This window comes from Trichomonas vaginalis, chromosome II (assembly GCF_026262505.1).
Source record: "Trichomonas vaginalis G3 chromosome II, whole genome shotgun sequence".
Lineage (NCBI taxonomy): Eukaryota > Parabasalia > Trichomonadida > Trichomonadidae > Trichomonas > Trichomonas vaginalis.
In genome coordinates this window covers 1397875-1417272 of record NC_067204.1, presented here as the reverse complement: position 1 = coordinate 1417272, position 19398 = coordinate 1397875, and the positions used below count along the sequence as shown (strand labels likewise).

General features: G+C 32.2%; 7 protein-coding genes and 5 pseudogenes across 12 annotated transcripts, besides 2 other annotated features; 7 read left to right on the top strand and 5 right to left on the bottom strand.

The window, feature by feature from the left end:
* Nucleotides 1–6669: part of a mobile genetic element that runs on past the window's edge.
* TVAGG3_0466250 (uncharacterized protein) lies at nucleotides 357–1217 on the bottom strand (the record flags this gene model as incomplete). Its single annotated transcript, XM_051235283.1, has 1 exon — nucleotides 357–1217. The coding sequence occupies one exon, from the start codon at nucleotides 1215–1217 to the stop codon at nucleotides 357–359; it is 861 nt and encodes a 286-aa protein (XP_051093107.1).
* Nucleotides 1367–1956, bottom strand: TVAGG3_0466240 (annotated as a pseudogene). The gene has a single exon. A coding segment is annotated over exon 1 (590 nt).
* On the bottom strand, nucleotides 4148–4300 carry TVAGG3_0466230 (uncharacterized protein; the record flags this gene model as incomplete). The annotated part of the gene is made up of 1 exon (XM_051235282.1): nucleotides 4148–4300. One exon carries the CDS (start codon nucleotides 4298–4300, stop codon nucleotides 4148–4150), a length of 153 nt encoding a protein of 50 aa, XP_051093106.1.
* Nucleotides 4320–4721, bottom strand: TVAGG3_0466220 (uncharacterized protein; the record flags this gene model as incomplete). The annotated part of the gene is made up of 1 exon (XM_051235281.1): nucleotides 4320–4721. The coding sequence occupies one exon, from the start codon at nucleotides 4719–4721 to the stop codon at nucleotides 4320–4322; it is 402 nt and encodes a 133-aa protein (XP_051093105.1).
* On the top strand, nucleotides 4739–5698 carry TVAGG3_0466210 (annotated as a pseudogene). The gene has a single exon. A coding segment is annotated over exon 1 (960 nt).
* A 717-nt stretch (nucleotides 6670–7386) lies between the features above and the next one.
* On the top strand, nucleotides 7387–7971 carry TVAGG3_0466190 (uncharacterized protein; the record flags this gene model as incomplete). Its single annotated transcript, XM_001299756.1, has 1 exon — nucleotides 7387–7971. One exon carries the CDS (start codon nucleotides 7387–7389, stop codon nucleotides 7969–7971), a length of 585 nt encoding a protein of 194 aa, XP_001299757.1.
* Nucleotides 7972–7975: 4 nt separating this feature from the next.
* On the bottom strand, nucleotides 7976–8221 carry TVAGG3_0466180 (serine threonine-protein phosphatase family; the record flags this gene model as incomplete). The annotated part of the gene is made up of 1 exon (XM_001299755.1): nucleotides 7976–8221. One exon carries the CDS (start codon nucleotides 8219–8221, stop codon nucleotides 7976–7978), a length of 246 nt encoding a protein of 81 aa, XP_001299756.1.
* A 3859-nt stretch (nucleotides 8222–12080) lies between these two features.
* Nucleotides 12081–12305, top strand: TVAGG3_0466170 (N-acetylmuramoyl-l-alanine amidase family; the record flags this gene model as incomplete). The annotated part of the gene is made up of 1 exon (XM_051235280.1): nucleotides 12081–12305. The coding sequence occupies one exon, from the start codon at nucleotides 12081–12083 to the stop codon at nucleotides 12303–12305; it is 225 nt and encodes a 74-aa protein (XP_051093104.1).
* A 319-nt stretch (nucleotides 12306–12624) lies between these two features.
* Nucleotides 12625–13323, top strand: TVAGG3_0466160 (annotated as a pseudogene). Its single transcript has one exon. A coding segment is annotated over exon 1 (699 nt).
* A 365-nt stretch (nucleotides 13324–13688) lies between these two features.
* Nucleotides 13689–19398: part of a mobile genetic element that runs on past the window's edge.
* TVAGG3_0466150 lies at nucleotides 14290–15115 on the top strand (annotated as a pseudogene). The gene has a single exon. A coding segment is annotated over exon 1 (826 nt).
* TVAGG3_0466140 lies at nucleotides 15521–16055 on the top strand (annotated as a pseudogene). Its single transcript has one exon. A coding segment is annotated over exon 1 (535 nt).
* Nucleotides 18071–18940, top strand: TVAGG3_0466130 (uncharacterized protein; the record flags this gene model as incomplete). Its single annotated transcript, XM_051235279.1, has 1 exon — nucleotides 18071–18940. A coding segment is annotated over one exon (870 nt), but the record flags the coding sequence as incomplete, so codon positions are not given.

Genomic DNA, 19398 nt, shown 5'->3' with positions numbered 1-19398 from the left:
ACTTTATTTTTTATTTCGGGAAAATTCATGAAAATTCAAGAGGGTAGAAAAGAGGTTAGAAAAGAGGTTAGATCTAACCTTCTACCCTAAATTATATTTTTGGGTCCTTTACACTCATTACGAAGAAGTCTTGACAAAACATTTACGATGAAATCATGAAAATTCAAGAGGGTAGAAAAGAGGTTAGAAAAGAGGTTAGATCTAACCTTCTACCCTAAATTATATTTTTGGGTCCTTTACACTCATTACGAAGAAGTCTTGACAAAACATTTACGATGAAATCATGAAAATTCAAGAGGGTAGAAAAGAGGTTAGAAAAGAGGTTAGATCTAACCTTCTATCCTAAATTATATTTTTCAATACTTTTTCAGCACTTTTCCGTAGTTATATATGAAAGACAATTCGAGATAAAAGTCATAGTACAATGGAATAATATGTTGCACACCATTTGTTGTGAACCAAACTTGAAAGTCAGAGAAACTGTTACTAGGTGGTTCGTAGAATTTAGAAGCAAAGTCATAAAAGTCCTTACCAATACATAGAAAACTATTGTTGCTTGAACTGAAACTTGCATGACACATAACATTTTGAGGGTCAAACACGTTTCTATAAACTGTCAAATCTGCTGGTGGAAGTATAAATTGAAATGGACCATCTGGTGGTAATGGTTCGTTCTGGTTTAGTAACCGAAGAAATTGTGCCCAAGAACGTTTGTCTACTTCCCAAAATAAAAACTCTGTATCTCTTGGAGGGTTAATTTCAATCCTTTGAAATGAAACGGTGGAGTTCATCTTGTCATATTCTAGTTTCAGATAGTATGTTCCATTTAGTAAAGAGTCGTATTTTTCTTGAAATTCCCAATAATATTTGTTCATTTGAGTTTGAAAGTCATTTAGAGTTTTCTCAAGACTTTCGTCTGAACGAACTGTAAAGATTCTCATTTCGTCAAATTTGTCTATTAGACCATCAGAACCTTTATACTGCCCATGAAAATATACTGCGAACATAAATGCGTTAGTTCTTTTTGAAAACAAAACTCTTCTAAATCCTATTGCCTTTGCATCTGAAGGACTTTGAAGCCAACGAATTGGATAGTCAAACCTGTATGTTCGGGATGAAATTTCTTCATCTGAAATAGTCCTACCAGCATTTGTAAAGATATAGTCTAACGGTTTTGTATCTGCTACTTTTGTTCTTTGTTTTTCAACCTGAAGCATTTAATATATGTAAAAATATATTGTTTTAAAATGGTATGCCATTTCATATTTCTCATCTAACAAACAAGTTTCCCAACGGTCTTCTCCAACAAACTCAGCGTACATTTCAAATAAAATTAAAAAATGTCACTTTTTTGAAAATAAATTTTTTACTTCATGCAATGTTTTATTTCTGTGCCGTCTTCAAGTATGCCCCAATACTTACGCTTGGAGAGGACATGAACTTCAGAAAATACCTTATCTAGCTTAAAACAGCCCATCTTTTCACCGACCATTCCCATTTCAATGAGTTTGTTGTACCCTTCTTCGTTCGTCATGAGTGCGTCAATGTTCTCATAGTAAACCACAACTTTGGATTTGACTTCGGAGAAGAATTTGTTGTAGTTGTCAAGGACTGCCTTTGCGAACTGGGGTAAGACCAATGTTCGACAATAGGTTTTAATGTGGTTACTAAGCCACTTTGACCTTGAGTGAATTCGTACTTCAAAACAAAAGGAGAAAACCTTTCAACAAAGTTGTCGACCTTCTCATAATGTTTACTCTTCATCTCTTGAGGTTTCTTAATGGAATATCCCCATGTCGAATTCATAAGCAATTTGAGTGTCATTGCAAGTTTGGGGTTTGAAGCTTTCCTAATATCATACAGTTGTTGTATGACTTTTCCAACTGTATAGTTCCTTCCCGGGAACTCACCATCTTCGTTTGGAATTCCAGTCGGAATATATTGGACAAACCTCATGTATGCAGCGTTAAGGTCGACATAGTATATCTTTTCGTTTGAGTCGAACTTGTCGCAACCAATTGGTCCAGTTTGTGGAAATTCAAGTGAGTCTCTTATCTTCTGAGAAACTTCTCCTGTTATCTCATAAACATCGTCGAAGCAACCTGTTTCATATAAAACCTTCTGACCTAACTCAGATGCTCTCCAATACAATTGACGTCAATTGGATGTCTCAATGGAAGTTTGTTTATGCATCTTGAAGTTCTTGCAACCTCATTGGAAGTTCTTCTGGTTCAGGTTGGTATCCGAACAATCCAACTCCTTTTGGAATTGTGTACTTCTTTTGTACTAGAACTTTGTCTGGAACAACTTTTGGTCTTGCTAACAGTGAAAAGTTTGTTTCGTCTTTTGGTACAAAAGTTTCTGTCAGCTTGTCATCTGGAATTGGTTCCAACAAACCTTTCTCGAAAAGAATGTTTACAGCTCTGACAATGTTGCACTTGCCTTTTCCGAACAATGGGTTTGTAAGACTTTCGTTCAACATGAAGTGGTTGTGGACAATTGCAATCTTCAACCATGGTAAATTGAACTCAACAACATAGTCGTCATGTGAAGAACCTTTAGCTGTAGGTATGTTGACTCGGATATTGACATTTGCCAACGGTGCAATTTTTGCCAATTGACCTCTGAGAATGTACCTTGTCTTCACACATGACTCAAGATACTTCATCTTCTCATCTGTAACAAGACCAGAGTTCCTGAGACATGTAAGAATACAAGGTTCATTGACAATTGTTTCAATTGAATTGTAAATTCCATACCTTGTCAAGTCAATGTCAGACTTATTTATGAACGGGAAGTATCCAGCATGTTCTGACTGCTTGAGGGTTAGGTTGGTACCATTCGAACTTGACACTTGCAATTCCTTCAATTGCATTCAAAATGTCTGAGTCGGAGTCAACCATTTGTTCTCTCTTTGTAGTCTTGAAAGCGTCAAGAAGTTTTGCAGCTGTTGTGACATTGCCATTTGCATAGTAAATGTGACCATCCAAATCCGTTATGGTCAATCTGAGATTGTGTCCTTTCTTATTTCCGTCTTGAATTGCAGCAAGTACACCCATGAAGCCTTCTTTGTTCTTTCCTTCGTCAAAGTTTACTGTAAAGGTTCGACCAGATGTAATTTGACTTCTAACTTCACGATACTTTGCATATGCATATCTTGTTCTTTCCATGGGAGCATGACCATCCTCTGCACTACCTTTTTTCCTTCTCAAAGGATGCAATTGTTCGTCATGTTTCCAGTAGAATCTGGCAAAGCCGTCGTGTCCTTCAACTTGAGGTTCACTAAACATCGAAAGGCATGTCCATAAGACGTTCTTCTTCTAACCTCTCTAGTCTGTTTGGATAATTGGCACGTGCTGTTTCCAAATCCATTTCGTAGCGAAGACCAGACAATTTGTCATAGACTTTTATGGGTCTTCCCTTCCTATATTTAAACTTCTTCGAAACTCTCCAACCATATCTTTGCAACTCTGCTTTTATTCTAGCAGACTTTCTATCCATTCTATATGGGGCATTTTTATAAAAAGAAAAAAAATATTTTTTTCTTTACTTTACATAACCGCCTGCTGCCATAAGTCTTTGACGCCAACCCATACCAGCTAATGAAGGTTGACTTGGTTTAGTTTCCAAACTAAACTTTGTTTTGGTTTATCTTCAGTTTTTGGTTTTTCTTCTTCTATCGGTTTTTTGTCACTTTTCGGTTCTCTGACTTTACCTCACCTGCAGGAACAGTTGTGTCGTTAACATCTTCATAAATATCATATGCCATTTGTTTTGTTTTCCTTTCAACTTTTTGTGTTTGTTGTAAAGTTTAGAATATTTCGACTCTAAGTCAATGAGATGTTCTATAATGAACTGTTGGTCAGTGAAGTAAACTTTTCCATCTGTTGTCTCGAAAGCTCCTTCAGACTTCAATATTTTATTTGTGAGAGTCTGTTTCTTTTTTGAGATACTAGCCGTTCCATTTCTATGAAAAGTGACTTTATAGTTAGGGTTTGTATTTCCAGACCTGGCACTTTCTATTATTGAATTTTTCTCTTCATCTGTAAGTTCTTTGACAGGTTTTGACAATGGTTCTGAACTTTTTGTTTGTGGTGTCAAATCTACCGTTTCAACTTCTTCGGTCATTTCATCTCAGTAAAAAATTTTAGTTTGGTTTGTTTTCAACTGGTTGTTTAGGTTTTTTAAGTCGGTCTAAAACTTCCTGAGGTATAGGAAGAACTTGACAAACACGTGGTGTAACTGCTGGAAGTCGACAAATCCATCTTGAACCCATTTGTCTCAATGCTGTATTGTTCATTTCATCTCAGTAAAAAATTTTACATTCCCCACGTTTGAGGCGGTTGAGGTTGGTTATTGCTTACCCATTGTTGTGCATGGTTATATCCTCTGTTAAAGAATCTTTCACCTTGGTCCATATAGTGGCCTGCTTGGTTATAGTAGTCATTTGCTTTGTTATAATAGTTTCCTGCTTGTCTTCCTACATTGTCCATCCATCCTTGAACTTTTCCTCTTGTTTCAGGATTTGGAATAAGATTTGTTGCATCTCGTGCTACATCCCAACCTTTCTGTACAGTTTGTATAATAGGTTGTGCTTTCTCTTTAAGTATACCTAATGTACTCAAAATCTTCCTTCCAATTCCAAATGCACCTCTAGCTATTGTTCCCACTGCGGGCAAAAATCTGGATGCAACTCCTGCTAATGCGCCAAATAAACCCATTTCTTATGGGTTAAAAAATGACGAATCCAAACAAGGACCCCTATGTTTCTAAAGCGACAAAGAAAGCACTCATGATAAAAATCTTTAGTTCAACACCAAATGCTTGGTTTATGGATATCTTGGAAAACATTCCGAGGTATAGAGAAGATGGACCACCATACTGGCTAATATTTGTCGGTCAAAACACAAGATACTGTGAAGCCATACCATTACAGTCCAAAAATATTTTAGATATCTTAGCAGCTTTGACAATATTCGTTGACAAATACCATCCAACAAAACTGACATCTGACTGTGAAAGTTCTTTCAAATCAGATGATGTAAAAAACTATCTGCGTTCAAAAAATGTAAACCAATATTTCATTGTCGACCAAAAACCATTCTGCTCTTGGTGTCATTGACGGTTGTATAAAAATGTTAAGAGACTTAAACCAACCACAAGGTGGTGAAGCAAATGAAATGTCATATGACGACAAGTATAGACACTTCTCCATGGCAAAGATGAGACAAGTTTTAAATATTTACAATAGCCGTAAACAAAAAGGTTTGGGAAACCACTCCCCCGAAGAAATGAAAAACAACCCTGACTTAGAGAAAGACTATATATTAATAATTTAGTCAAAAGAGACAAACAAGAAAGAATGCCGGGCTTCAAACTTCAGAAAGGTGACAAAGTAAAAATAGAAATACCTAAACGCGACCCATATGAAAATACTATTGACTATGACAACAATGGGAACCCGACAGGTACTCACATTCGTGTTCGTAAAAATAGAAGAAAGTATACAAGAGAATATTATGAAGTTTTAGGCAAACATGGCAAAATGTACAGACTGCAAGCAGAAGATAAAACTACTATTGTCAGACCTCGTTTCAAACTTGTCAAAGTTCAAGGTGGTATACTTTCAAAAACAGTTCCTAACAAATATAAGACAACTCCTGACGAATATGCTAAAGAAGTTGAAAATGACGACTAAGCATTTCTATACCATGCGTAAACTGTCATGTAAGGTGGCATGTATTCTTTACTTTGTCCCGTTGTTTGCGTATATCCCGAAACGCGATGTGTATGGTTTCCTCCTCCCTCAGTGTTACTCCAGTAACAATTTATAGCAAACTTAACGTTGTCTTTAACATCATATCCTTTACCTTTTGTCATTGCTGCCCAATCCCAATATCTATGCTTATGCCAACCCGCTTGAGATGTACTTAAATCTATGTAGTGACTGTGTGCAGGTAAATTTTCACCTGAAATCGTTTTACTTCCACCTGTTTCCTTTGAAGAGTTTGCACAATACAAAAACCTGTCGACTATTTGAGTCCAAGTTCCAAAACCAAGTACTACTTCTGGTCTGGTAGAGTTCATTGACGTATAAATAGAGCCTATAGGATATAATGTTTGAAGCATTTCTGTCTTTAATGTTTGAAGCTCTGTTTTGTCTGCTTTCTTGTCATATAAATCTTGAGCAGTGAATTTAGTATTATATTCATCCTTCATGACATAAACATCTTTACATCTAATGTTTCTCATCGTCGTTATGTCGTCATCCGATGTTAAACCTTGTGGAAAGTTAGGAGGTTTACAATATAATTTATACCCACCAGTTTCTTCAACCGTTCCTTCAATACTTTCTATAGCAACAGTTGTAAAACTTGTATGTGTATGAGTCTTATTTGCTTTCTTCTCTAACTCATCGTTAACATAAGTTTTATCTGCTTTAAGGTCTAAACATCCTGAAACCCATCCTGTATCGGCTTTAGTTTTTAAAATCTTTGATGTCCGTTCATGATACCAGTCAACCCTTTCTATAATTTCTTTATCTTTTTCATCCACATATTCCTTATCCGCCTTCTTCACTAACACACTAGCCATAAGTCCCTTATCTACCTTATTTTCAAGGCTAACGTTTAAGTCTGTTATTTCAGATATAGAATGTGTATGAGTCTTTTTAGAATATTCGTTTTCAGCTCTTGTCACTTCACTTGACATTTTATTGTCAACATATGTTTTGTCTGCTAGTTCAGGATGAGTATGTTCTTTTGTTGCATAAGCATTGTTAGCTCTTTCTTCTTCTTTTGCTATTGCATCGTCTACATATTCTTTGTCAGCTTTGTTGTCAACATCTGCTTTCAAAAGAAGTTCATTTATAGGTTTCTCGTTTAAAGTTCCTTTTGTTGGATTTATACAGACAGTATTGTTCTTCTTGTCTTGAAATAGAAACTCATCTGTCATTGGGTTTAATGTCAGTTTTAAGTTTCCTTCTTTCAATGACTCAGATATCTTAGAATAGTTTGAAAAGTTTGTTGTGTTCTTATTTAGAGCTTGCACAATGAGTTGTCGGTTGTGTTGTATTTCTCTCATGGAAGCAATATCTTTCGACATTTTTATTCTAGATAAAATATGCTTCCAATAGAAAAAGAAAATTCAAGAGTTGCTACAACTAAACCATTAGATGAACTTTTTACTAATGTCGGTCAAAAGTTTGAGACAGAGACCGTAAAGCATGAAGGCTATCGTTTTGACTACCCATTAAGATGGCTAAGAGACCCATCTGTCACAAAAGCTATTGGCTTTCGTAGAATGAAGTTTGTGTCTGTAGAAGATAAAAGTTTTCCATTTATTGTAAGGTTTCATATAGATTATATATCTGAAGGGAAACGAAAAATGTGGGAAGAAATTGAGCTAATACAAGTTGACCTTTCATCTTCTCTACAGACTGCGTTAAAAAATATAGAAGATAAAATAAATTCATGTTATGCAAAATATGCTGATGAATATGCAAATACCGAGAGCACACTTTATGTGAGAATTGTATATGACAAACAAAATTCACAAGTGTCATTTCAAATCTACGAAAACAATCCAAATAAAGACGAACAAATATATACAGAATTCACTGCAATGTCATGGTATTATTTGCAAAGAATGTTAAATCAGAAAGTCGAACTTCCTTTAGCAAATATTTACAGTCGATATGCAAGAGATGAACCATATTTATTTAAAGATGTTTTCGACCCAGCTGCTATTATTGTTCATGCTTCATTTTCTGGCGCCCAAAACTCTTTCTTATGCTTGGCAAATGACTTTTACGAAAAACCTACAAAGTTATACGAACCACCAAGTGGAAGTATTTCAGACTTTCAAGTATGGTTTACTACAGATGGAAGAAAAAGAATAATTCCATTATACCATGCGTTTTACTTAGAACTTAGTTTCATATACAACTACTATCGAACGATAAAAATATAACTTTTTAATATACCGGTTGAGGTGTTGGATTTGGTTGCCAACTAGACTGTGGTGCAGGTTCAGGCTGTTGTATAACAGGAGCTTGTTCTTCTGGTTCAGGGTCTTTAGGTATAATACCAACAAACTGACCTACTCTTTTACCAATATTTTTGACTCCGTTCCAAATTCCTCTTCCTACGGTTTTTATTCCATTCCATATACCTCTTCCAACATTTCGAAAGAAGTTTCCTATCTTACTGAAGAAACCCATTTACTATATGTAAAAATCTAATGTCCGCCTAGTCTCTTACGTTTCCTGTTGAGTTCCATAGCATTCTTTAACTGGAGCTCATACATTCTGTTTTCTCTGGTAGAAAACATATTCTGGGTCAACTCCTGTGTTCGCGTCATCTGCATAAAGTTGTTTATATCCCACTTCAGGGTTTGTATAAAACTCTTTCCATCTCATATTTGCATACCATGGTGGCAAACCTAACGCAGCGTCATTTGACATGGCAGTTTGCATTTGTACATCTGTTGGCACTTGACCATAGTTTGCCATTGCAGTTTGTATTCTAACTTCATTTGGAATATTCTCTGGGTTTGGTTGTCCAGGTTGCTGTGCATTCGCTAAGTTCTGTGCGTCCATTTAATATTAGATAAAAATATCTCTTACGAGTACATATACTGAACATTTGCAGGCATTGGTTCATCTTCATATTCTCTGTACTTTTCTGCCACGTCAAAGAAATAAATGACACAATGGAAAAAACCTAAAACAAGTAGTCCTATTTCAAACCACATTTACTTACTAATAAAATTTCTTTATTGTGACACTTTCTCCAGTTTATAGGACCTCTCTCATATTCTATCTTGTCATATCTAAACTCATAGTCATGTATGTCCTCTAACCATCTCATAACGGTTTCCAAACCACTTTTATCGGATGTAAAGTAAAAGCATGGATGGTTATGTAAAACGTCTAAAGTTTCTAAAGAGTCTCTCAAAGTCCAGTCTACTTGGTATTGAAAATCCCATGTGTTATAGAACGGCGGGTCCACTATAAAGAAAACATTTTCCTTGTCTTTATATTTTTCATACAACTCTGTCCAATGACATCTCACAAACTCTATACCCTCAATATATTTTTCTATGTCCTCTTTGAAAACATTTGTATAGTTAAGATATAAAACTTTTGACATAACTGTGTTTCAATGTCATGAACTCTTATAGACCACTATATAATAGTCTAGCAGATATACTATCCCAGTCTATATATTCTGCTTTTTTCAAAACCTCTCTCACAATATTTTCTTATCTAATGGTATACGTTCCATCTTACCTATAGGTATCTTTTCTTTTAACTCTTTCAATATATTGTTTGTGTCTGGTATATGTTTGAGACGGTCCATATAGTTGTCGAAGTCATTGCATATATCTTTGAGTCTGGGAATATTATATGACATAAATGGGATATATAGAAACTTCCACCGAACAAATCTACAAATGTTAGACCATTCGGTAGTTTCTTAAGTTCTCTCAATATAATATCTTTACATCTACTCTTATTTCCAAAGAACGGTAACGGTGGTTTTGTAAAATTCATTTATATATAATAATAAAAATGTTTTTACCTGAAAAGTGACAGAAAAGTGACAAAACATGAAAACATATATAATTTGTGAAAAGTGAAACATTATATAATGTTTTCGACCCAGAAGAAGGCTTCTTCCCAGAAGCAATGGAGGAAGAAGAAGAGTCCTCCGAATTCACACCAGAAGACTAACAATTTTCCGAATAAAAACTTCATTTATACTAAACATCTTCGGGGCTAGAGGGCACGAAGTGCCTGGAAGCCCCACTACCTTTTTTTTTTTAAATGATAATATAATTTATTAAATTAATATATAACTTATGAATTTTTACTTTTTGTATGAAATAAAATTTAGTATTAATAAAGTTATAAAATAAATTGGTGCATGTTAGATGTAAATAAGATATAAAAAAGGTGTTTATGAATACTTTAGCAGAACTTCTACTGGTAGAGTTTATACTGGCAGAACTTCTACTGGTAGTGTTTATACTGGCAGAACTTCTACTGGTAGAGTTTATACTGGCAGAACTTCTACTAGTAAAGTTTCTACTGGTAGAACTTCTACTGGCAGAATTTCTACTGGTTATATATGGTGTCAATTTTTTTAAAAAATTTGAATTCAATGAGTTATATCAAAAATAAAATTCTTGAATAGAGTAAAAAATTTAAATAATTTATTTAAATATTTTCTTCTGACATTTTTGAATAATTTATTTTTTTAATTCGTAAGAAAATGAGTGGATCAAGATTCGTAACCGTCAATCAATTAATGGATGCTCTTTCACCAATTCTTGAAAATGTTAAACAAGTAGATGTTTATTTCGATGATTATGTAGAAAGTTTATATTATAAAGGTAAACATAATATTAAACCCATTGCTTTTGCATTTGATAATAAATTAATTGAAAATGCAAAAATTTGGGAATTAATTCCAGATATTGAATATATAACGAATATAACTAATAAATGGTTTAAACGAATTCCAACCACAAAAGTTCTTTGTAAATTAATGATCAAAACTGAGGAAAAGAATTTAACGGGTTTAAATATCATCCAAATAAAGTTTCAGAACTAGAAAATGAAAAACTTCAGAAAAAATTAAACGATAGACTTTCAAATGATCGTATTGAAAAAATAAATAAACTAGCAGAAGTTGCATTTAATAATGAAATATTTGATGAATATAACCTTGAACTCAGTGATGGGCTTTAAGGACCCGGGCTCAACGAGTCATGATTTATGAAATCAATTATTTGATTCATTCTTTCTTCAATAATTTCTATTCTTTTTGTTAAATCATCAATTTTCATTAATGAGGTGATTCTTGATTGAGGAATAGAAGTAGTATATGTGGATGGGTTGTGTGACTTTTTTTGTAAACGTAAGAATTCATACGATATTGAACGATTTTGTATCATTTTTTTTGACATATGAAGTAAAAAATGTATGATTCTTACGGTTTTTATTCTTACGTTTTTGAATAAATCAAGATTTAAAAATTTCCAAAATTGTAAGACATTTACACTCAACCCATACATAATGAAATAAAAAAAATAAACTTTAAAAATTCATGTCTTACATTTATGAATAATTTATTTTTTTAATTCGTAAGAAAATGAGTGGATCAAGATTCGTAACCGTCAATCAATTAATGGATGCTCTTTCACCAATTCTTGAAAATGTTAAACAAGTAGATGTTTATTTCGATGATTATGTAGAAAGTTTATATTATAAAGGTAAGTTTAATATTAAACCTATTGCTTTTGCATTTGATAATAAATTAATTGAAAATGCAAAAATTTGGGAATTAATTCCGATATTGAATTTATAACAAATATTAATGATAAATGGTTTAAACGAATTCCAACCACAAAAGTTCTTTGTAAATTAATGATCAAAACTGAGGAAAAAGAATTTAACGGGTTTAAATATCATCCAAATAAAGTTTCAGAACTAGAAAATGAAAAACTTCAGAAAAAATTAAACGATAGACTTTCAAATGATCGTATTGAAAAATAAATAAACTAGCAGAAGTTGCATTTAATAATGAAATATTTGATGAATATAACCTTGAACTCAGTGATGGGCTTTAAGGACCCGGGCTCAACGAGTCATGATTTATGAAATCAATAATTTGATTTATTCGCTCTTCAATAATTTCTATTCTTTTTGTTAAATCATCAATTTTCATTAATGAGGTGATTCTTGATTGAGGAATAGATTTCAAACTAATCACCCTTTTATTTTTGAAATTTTGAATCCATCAACTTTAAACATTTTATTCAATTTACACGTGTCAATTCTTCAAATAATTTTTTATTATTGGCATAATAGTCATTAAATTCTTCAACAGATGAAAAAATTTTTATTTCAGTAATTGGTTTAACAACGTTTATTTTTTGTTGAACATTTTCACTTTCATTTATTTCTTCCTCCTCTGTTTCATTTATTTTTAAAATTGGTTTCATTTATCATTAAATAAAAATTAGAATATAAGTGATGAAATATATATTTTTTAATTAATATTAAATCAGAAATGGCTGCAGGATTCTTTAAAAAATTATGGGAAGGAATTAAGAAAGCTGCGGGTTGGGTTCATAAAAATATTATTAAACCCGTTGCAAACTTTTTGGCACCAGTAGCGAAAACGGCAGGAACTATCATAGGTGGAGTATTAGGTACTAAAGCAGGTAATCCGGCGATGGGAGCACAAGCAGGTAACGCAGTTGGTGGAATTGCTGAAGGAATACTTAATAAATAGGAGGTAGATAGTGGAAAAATAAATAAATTTATTTTTATCTTAGTATCGGTTGTAGTCTTTGATAAACTTTTTCTCCTTTATTTAATATTTCTCTTATTGGGGCGGCTTTTGGTGTTATTGATTCAGCAACGTCACTAATTGCTTCTTTATTCTTAAATATCCAATTTGCTCCTTTCTTCATTGTTTCCCAAACTTTATGCGCTCCTCTTTTTACTTTATCCCACAGTTTCTTAAATATACCTGCAGCCATAGTTGATTATTTCATTAAAATTAAAAATTCATTTTCATCTTTTAATTTTGATTTTTTATTTAATAATAAATGACGACTAACTATTTGGTGCCAAACACTAAACCGATTAATGGAAATGTGTTTCATTCATTCGAAAAGATAAATGAAATATTCGCAAAGAATGACGGTAGAAGATATTATAGAGAACTTGAAAGTTCATGCTATGACTCTGATGCTCCATATTTTGATGATAAACAAACTCATTTAAGAATTACAAATCCGGCTCATGATGTGAACCAATTAGGTGACACATATATTAAACGCAAAGTTAAAGCAACTCTAGTTTCAAATAAAGCTTTCACATGTGATGCCGCTTTTAAATGCATGCGTTTATTCGTTGGTTACAAATCATCAAATCAAAGCTTTAAACAATTAGAAGTAGAAACGAAAGAGGTGATGCCGGTTATCTTCAGATGGATTGTGCCCGTGAATCTTTCGCATTTGCAACATATAAACCAAAATCAGAAAGGAAAGTTAAAAAGTTTGTTCATTCGTTATATAATAATGTTCAAAAATATGATAACTCAGTATGTGGTAAATATATTGACCCTTCAGAAGTTTTCAAGAAAGCAAATGAAGAAGTTGATATCACTTTTGATATGATTATTCCGGTAAATGATTTGTTAGCATTTCAGGCGTTCGATGATTATCCTAAATCATTTGGTGAAATCATTCTTAAATATTATGTTTTCAGGGATACTTTAGTATTTTGTCAGGTTGACCCGTTAAGAGTTGCTGATTTACAAAATTACGTTTATGAAAAGATAACTGATGAAAATTATGAAAAGATTATGAATCATGTTTATAAATATGATCGCAAATTCCAACAAATCGGACTTCCTACCAAATTAATTACAAGCTTAGCCGCTACATCTGCTGACGCAACAGTTGATGACGTTATTATTTCATGCACAAAGATGGAAGTTTTAGAGGATAAATGCATTACACCAGGATACGGTTTAATTGAAGAATCAGTTAAAGCAATACCACGTTTATTCAGTAAGGAAGATCCATTCATGATTCCAGCTCAACATATTGACGTTCGTTCACTAAATGGAGGTTGCATCACTCCTGAAGGTATTAGCTCAGATTTCTCATACGCTCTTCATAATGTTACAGATGTTGTGTTAACATTTCCGAAGAATGCAATGCAAAGAACGGTTTTAGAAAATCCAATGCTTCGAGGTCTTCAGGTCACTATAGATTCCAGAAACTTCCCCGATCAAGCGATGACCACAGTGGGCGACATATTCTTTACACGTATGCTTCAAGCTTCTGATTTAGATGGAGTGAATGAATGCACAGAAGAATACGAGGACTCATTAACTAGACCACTGAATGATGATAATGGCACGCCATTAGCTAGAACATGGAAAGACCAAACTTCATTCTTATGCACTATTCCAGTTCAACGTGATGGAGCGGGTATATTCTTTGATGGATTAGAAACTTTCAACTCACAAGTTACAGTACAAGTGAAAGCTTATCCAATCATTCAGGTGTGAAAATGACACTTACTGTTCAAAGGTGACAAATCCTCCTCAGGTTTGGTTTACTAGGACTACGTATTGGACATGGACACCGGACGAAGGTTTGAAATATCATCCAACAGGTACACCACCACAGTATAGAAGTTCATATGATGAAATATTGATGAATAGAAATGTTTAAAATTATAAATTTATTTTTGATTAAATGGATTTAAATTCATCCACCCCTTATGAAGAATTAGCAGGAGTATATAATACATACGTAGATGATATGATTAATGAAGCATTGAGTGATAATAGAAATGCTCTATCTAAGGAAAAATTAATGAAAATTCCATATTCTGAATGTTACTTAAATTCAATCACTGCAGCAATTGGTAAACAAAATAAAGGTAAAACATTAACGATATTAAAACAAATTATCATTATTGCTAACACTTCCCCCATTCACATGTGTTAATTTATATCAACCGTTCAGGTTCACCTTCAGATGATACATTTGAATCTTTAAAGCATTTAATCAAAATTCCAATTATTTATTTATCACAAGAAGAAGCAGAAGATTATTTAAAAAACTTTTTAATGTATAAAGAATTATATAATACAATCAAGAAGCAAGGATTAGAGGATAAAATTATTGATAAACAACGGGATGAATTATTTGAAACACTTTCTATTTCAAATTTTGATAAAGAATTTTTGCATTCACTAATTTTTCTAGATGATGCCGTGAAATCAAAACTAATAACAAATGAGAAATCATATTTTAATCAGTTATTAACTCAATGTCGACACATTCAGTGTTCATTCTTTATGGCTGTTCAATACTTCAAAGCATTAAGCACAAACATTAAATCAAATCTATCAACACTTTTCATTTTCAGTGGGTTTAGTCGTCAACAGTTGAACGTTATGCTTTATCAAGTGAATTTACCAATGAGCATTAATGAACTTTACACACAATATCAACAATTAGGTGAACATGGAAAATAATAGTTGATTTAAATAAAGGAGGTGTTAAATTTGATTAACTTTTTATAATTAATTTTTATTTTTTATTTATAATTAAACATGACAGAAAATAGCAAATCTTCTACAGGTTCCATTAAAACAAGGGACAAACAAAAAGGGTCCATATAATAGAACTATGAAAAGTCCAGATGGAATGAAAGAATTAGTCCACATTGTTGCCGGTCTTCAAAAGATGTTAAACAAATGAGAAACGTTTTAACATTACAGAAGCTCAAGAATATGCCAAACGTCATGGACCAAATTGGGAAAGCACATGAAGCAGACATTACAGGACCAAATGGAAAGCCTGATGGAATAAATGAAGTCTTTGTTACTGATGGTCAAGGTAATATTAAAGTCATAAATGGGTATAATTAACTATAACTGATTATCCTAAACGTAAAGCATATAATGAACGTTATCCTATGAAATTTGATGAAAATGGAAAAGCTGTTAAACAATACATTGGAGAAGGTGAAAATGGTCCAATTAATTCATACCGTTATAATCCATATTCTTATTTCAATGAAGAATTAAATGCTGTTGAAGAGGGACCGGATGGATTACCACGATATTCTAACCAGTTTGATGGTCAATATGCAAATATTAGACCTGAAATTCCAGCTAAGAAATTCTTTAAAGTTGCTTTATTCGATCCAGTGTTCAATGAACAGAAAGAAGCAATGAAAGCAGAATTTAAACCAATTCAAGTGGCAAGAATTTCTTCATCTTCACTTTCAGAAGCGTTCAAGGAATTGATAAAGAAACCACTTTATTCTCAACAAGGTTATAACTTTGATTTAATTAAAGAAAGTGATAGACGTAAATTAGAAAAATCAGATGGTTTTAAAGAATGCATGTAATGAAATGATTAAAGATATTGTAAATGATAAAATAAGACTGGAAGAAACTCAAAGCAATATCAATAACATAATTGGTGCAGTTACAAAGAAAGTATAAGCAAACAATGATGAACCTTGGGATATTACCATAACAACTAAATAAAACTTTAAATATATTTTTCTTTTTTTTATTCAATTATAAATGAGAAGACGTTTCACTAGTCAAAAGAACACTAACGCAAAAGCAGAGATTACGGTTGGTTATAACGTAAATGATGATAAATCACGAATTATTCAAAATGTTAAAGTTAATGTTAGCCCCGAATTAACAAGGTCAGCAACTCAACCAAATTTATTAACTCGTGACTTACCGAAAAGGAGGAGGAGCAAAATAAAGAAGATGGAGACCCAATCATTTTATCTAAACCCGGTAAAGAACCCGTTGAAATTCCCACTTATCCAACATACCCCCACCCTTTCATCAAACATCGAGAACCCAGGAATCTACGATTCCAGTCGCAATGCGCCATATAAAGTAGACATTAATTCTGAATTAATGAAATTTACCGTGATATAATAACTAATAATTATGATTCAATAATAAATTTAATTGACCAATCCGGTTATTATTTTTACCTTATGAATCATTAATTCACAATTATCGCCATTCTTTGTGATGTTCAAGATTCAGACGTTAAGATTCAATTTTTTCATAGATTGATGAGGTTTCATGCTGCGGAACAGTTGCAAAAATAAATCCTATAAAGGATATTAGCACAATTAAGATATCAAAGAACGGAAACAACAACTGAACTTCATTTAACATTATTAATGATATTTATAATAAAATAGTTGATGAATATAAAATATCACTTGAAAAATTCTTTGTTAAGGCTATTTAATATTCAAGCATTAACATTATCGAATAATAATCCTTTTGAATCATAATCAATAATAATTGACCTTTCACCAGTTTCTATCGTTTGTTTTATTTCTTTTTGTTTCCCACTATCTGGATCGGTCATTGTAATTGTTTTTGTTATAGTATCAGCTTTATCTTTAACTTCAATCTTTTTTCCATCGGGATATTTAAACCAAAATTCCAAAAATTCGATATTGTCAATCTGTTCATATTTTAATCTATCAATTACATTTTTAATACCATCTGAAAATCTTATGAAATGGTCATTATATGGGTTTGATTGAACTAAATTTGAATGAAGTGAAATATAACCCGATGATGAATATGACATTGACTCATATTTTCTGAAAACACTAAAATTTATAACATGAATGAATTTCTTATTCGTTGAATTTTATGAATTCTTGAGGTAATCTTATTCTAGTTTTATTTATCACTGGAAATAACGCTTTACCATATTTTTTAATCGTAATAAAAATGTCAATTATCAATATTATTTCGAATAATAACTGTGAATTAAATTTAACAGTTAGCGGAATTTATAATGTTACTCTCGTTTCTGTGAGTGGTAAATTTAATCCATTCTTTTAGACCCTTCAGATTATATATCATTTATTAAAGATGACCTTGAAAAAACGTATGATATGTATATAAATAATGTGATAACGAAATGGATATTAACACGATTTTAAGTTATTTAAATGAATCATTTATCGTATGGTATGAAAAAAATTTTAAATCAAAACCCGATAAACTTTTTGAACTTGATGAAATAAATAACCTTATTAAATTTCCGCTGAAAATTAAATTTTGTACTCCTCATCTTCGTTCATTGTTGGGGATATTAAATTTTGAAAAAGATGTTGGGGATGTTTTGTATTCTGACACTGGTTCCAATTTCATTTTAATCAAATGTGATAAAGTTAATACCCCAATGAGATTTTCACATCAAAACATTAGACCCTAACTCTTACCCATCAATACAAAACATTTTATCCATCAACTTAAACACATTTTCTTTATCATATCCGTTTCAATTATCTGGGAATTCATTTATTCTTCATTCAAAAGATTTATCAAATATTAAATTTAGAATAACTGACCTATTTGATTGTGATTTAGAATTCATGAATGAAATATTATGGCAATTTCAAATAGAAAAAATAGCTGATGAGATAACGGATTAAATATTTATTTTTAAATCATAATAAATGATTAAACAACAGCAACCACAACAACTTAAGGCACAGACCATTACATACGCCACATATGCATATAATTCAAAGACGGCAGAACAAACGCAAAGGTTGAAATATGGAGATTTGGAGATAGTATTGAAAAATGACCATTTCGAATTCGTTTGCAAGGGTGGTGCAGTGATATCAAATATAAAAGAAATTTTATTTATGAATTCTAAAATTAAAGGTATAACGGATGATATAACATCAATTTCACCAGAAGAACAGAGACATTACGCATTAAATGCATTTCCTAAAGTTTTGAAGATTGGAAGATTTAATTTAAATGAGGAATTCATAGAAGGTTTCCTAAACGACATAATGAAGAAGGCAAATTTGGTTTATGTTGATGAAAAAGATAATGAAATTAAAGAAAGGGTTGAATGGTATCATGAATGGACATCAAAGATTTTAAAAACTAAAGCCGATACAGGATGGGTTTCAGGATGTTTAGACCTTAAAGCGGATAAGGAATATGTTAACGATGAGTTAGAGAAGAAGGCAGATAAGGAATATGTTAACGAAATATACCAAAGTTTGATAGGAACAAAAAATATTGAAACTATTGTTGGTGACTTTTCTGTCAATGAAGAAAATAAATATTTTAGATGGCAGTTTGTACACTCCTTAAAAAATGGTATACGGTGGAAACTCATTCCGAAAAATAACAATGGAATGTATGTAAGTTATAAAAAGAATGATGACACACAAGTTAAAGTTCCATTAGACAACAACTGTTACTTAAACTTATATGGAGACGAACAAAAGAAATATTTAAGAGTTTATGAAATGGCAGATATGACATTGCCTGACCCAGCTCCAGCACCATATTATTATGACTATGTAGATGACGAAGGAACACTACATGCAGATGAACAAAAGCAAACATTATATTTAGATTATTATAGATATAAAAGATATAATGCAATAGAAAAAACGAGAATAGTATATTATTATATAGATGACAGAAATAAATATTATAGTCAAGATTTTACCTACCCTGAAAACATAAGATTATATTATAAAAAATATTCTGACACAAACCAGAAGAAACCTGAAATAGTTGCACTATATTTTAAGTTCAAAAGAGACAATCCTATAATGTCTCATATGTTTGATTTAATGAACCCAGTGGGTTCTATTTATACATCTATGGATGCAAGAGGTCCTCAAGTAATGTTTGGTGTTGGTGCATGGGAACAAATAGTTGACAGGTTTTTGTATTGTGCAAACTCTTCAAAGGAAACAGGAGGTTCGAAGAAAATTACTGAAGCAAACCTTCCACCGCACACTCATACAGG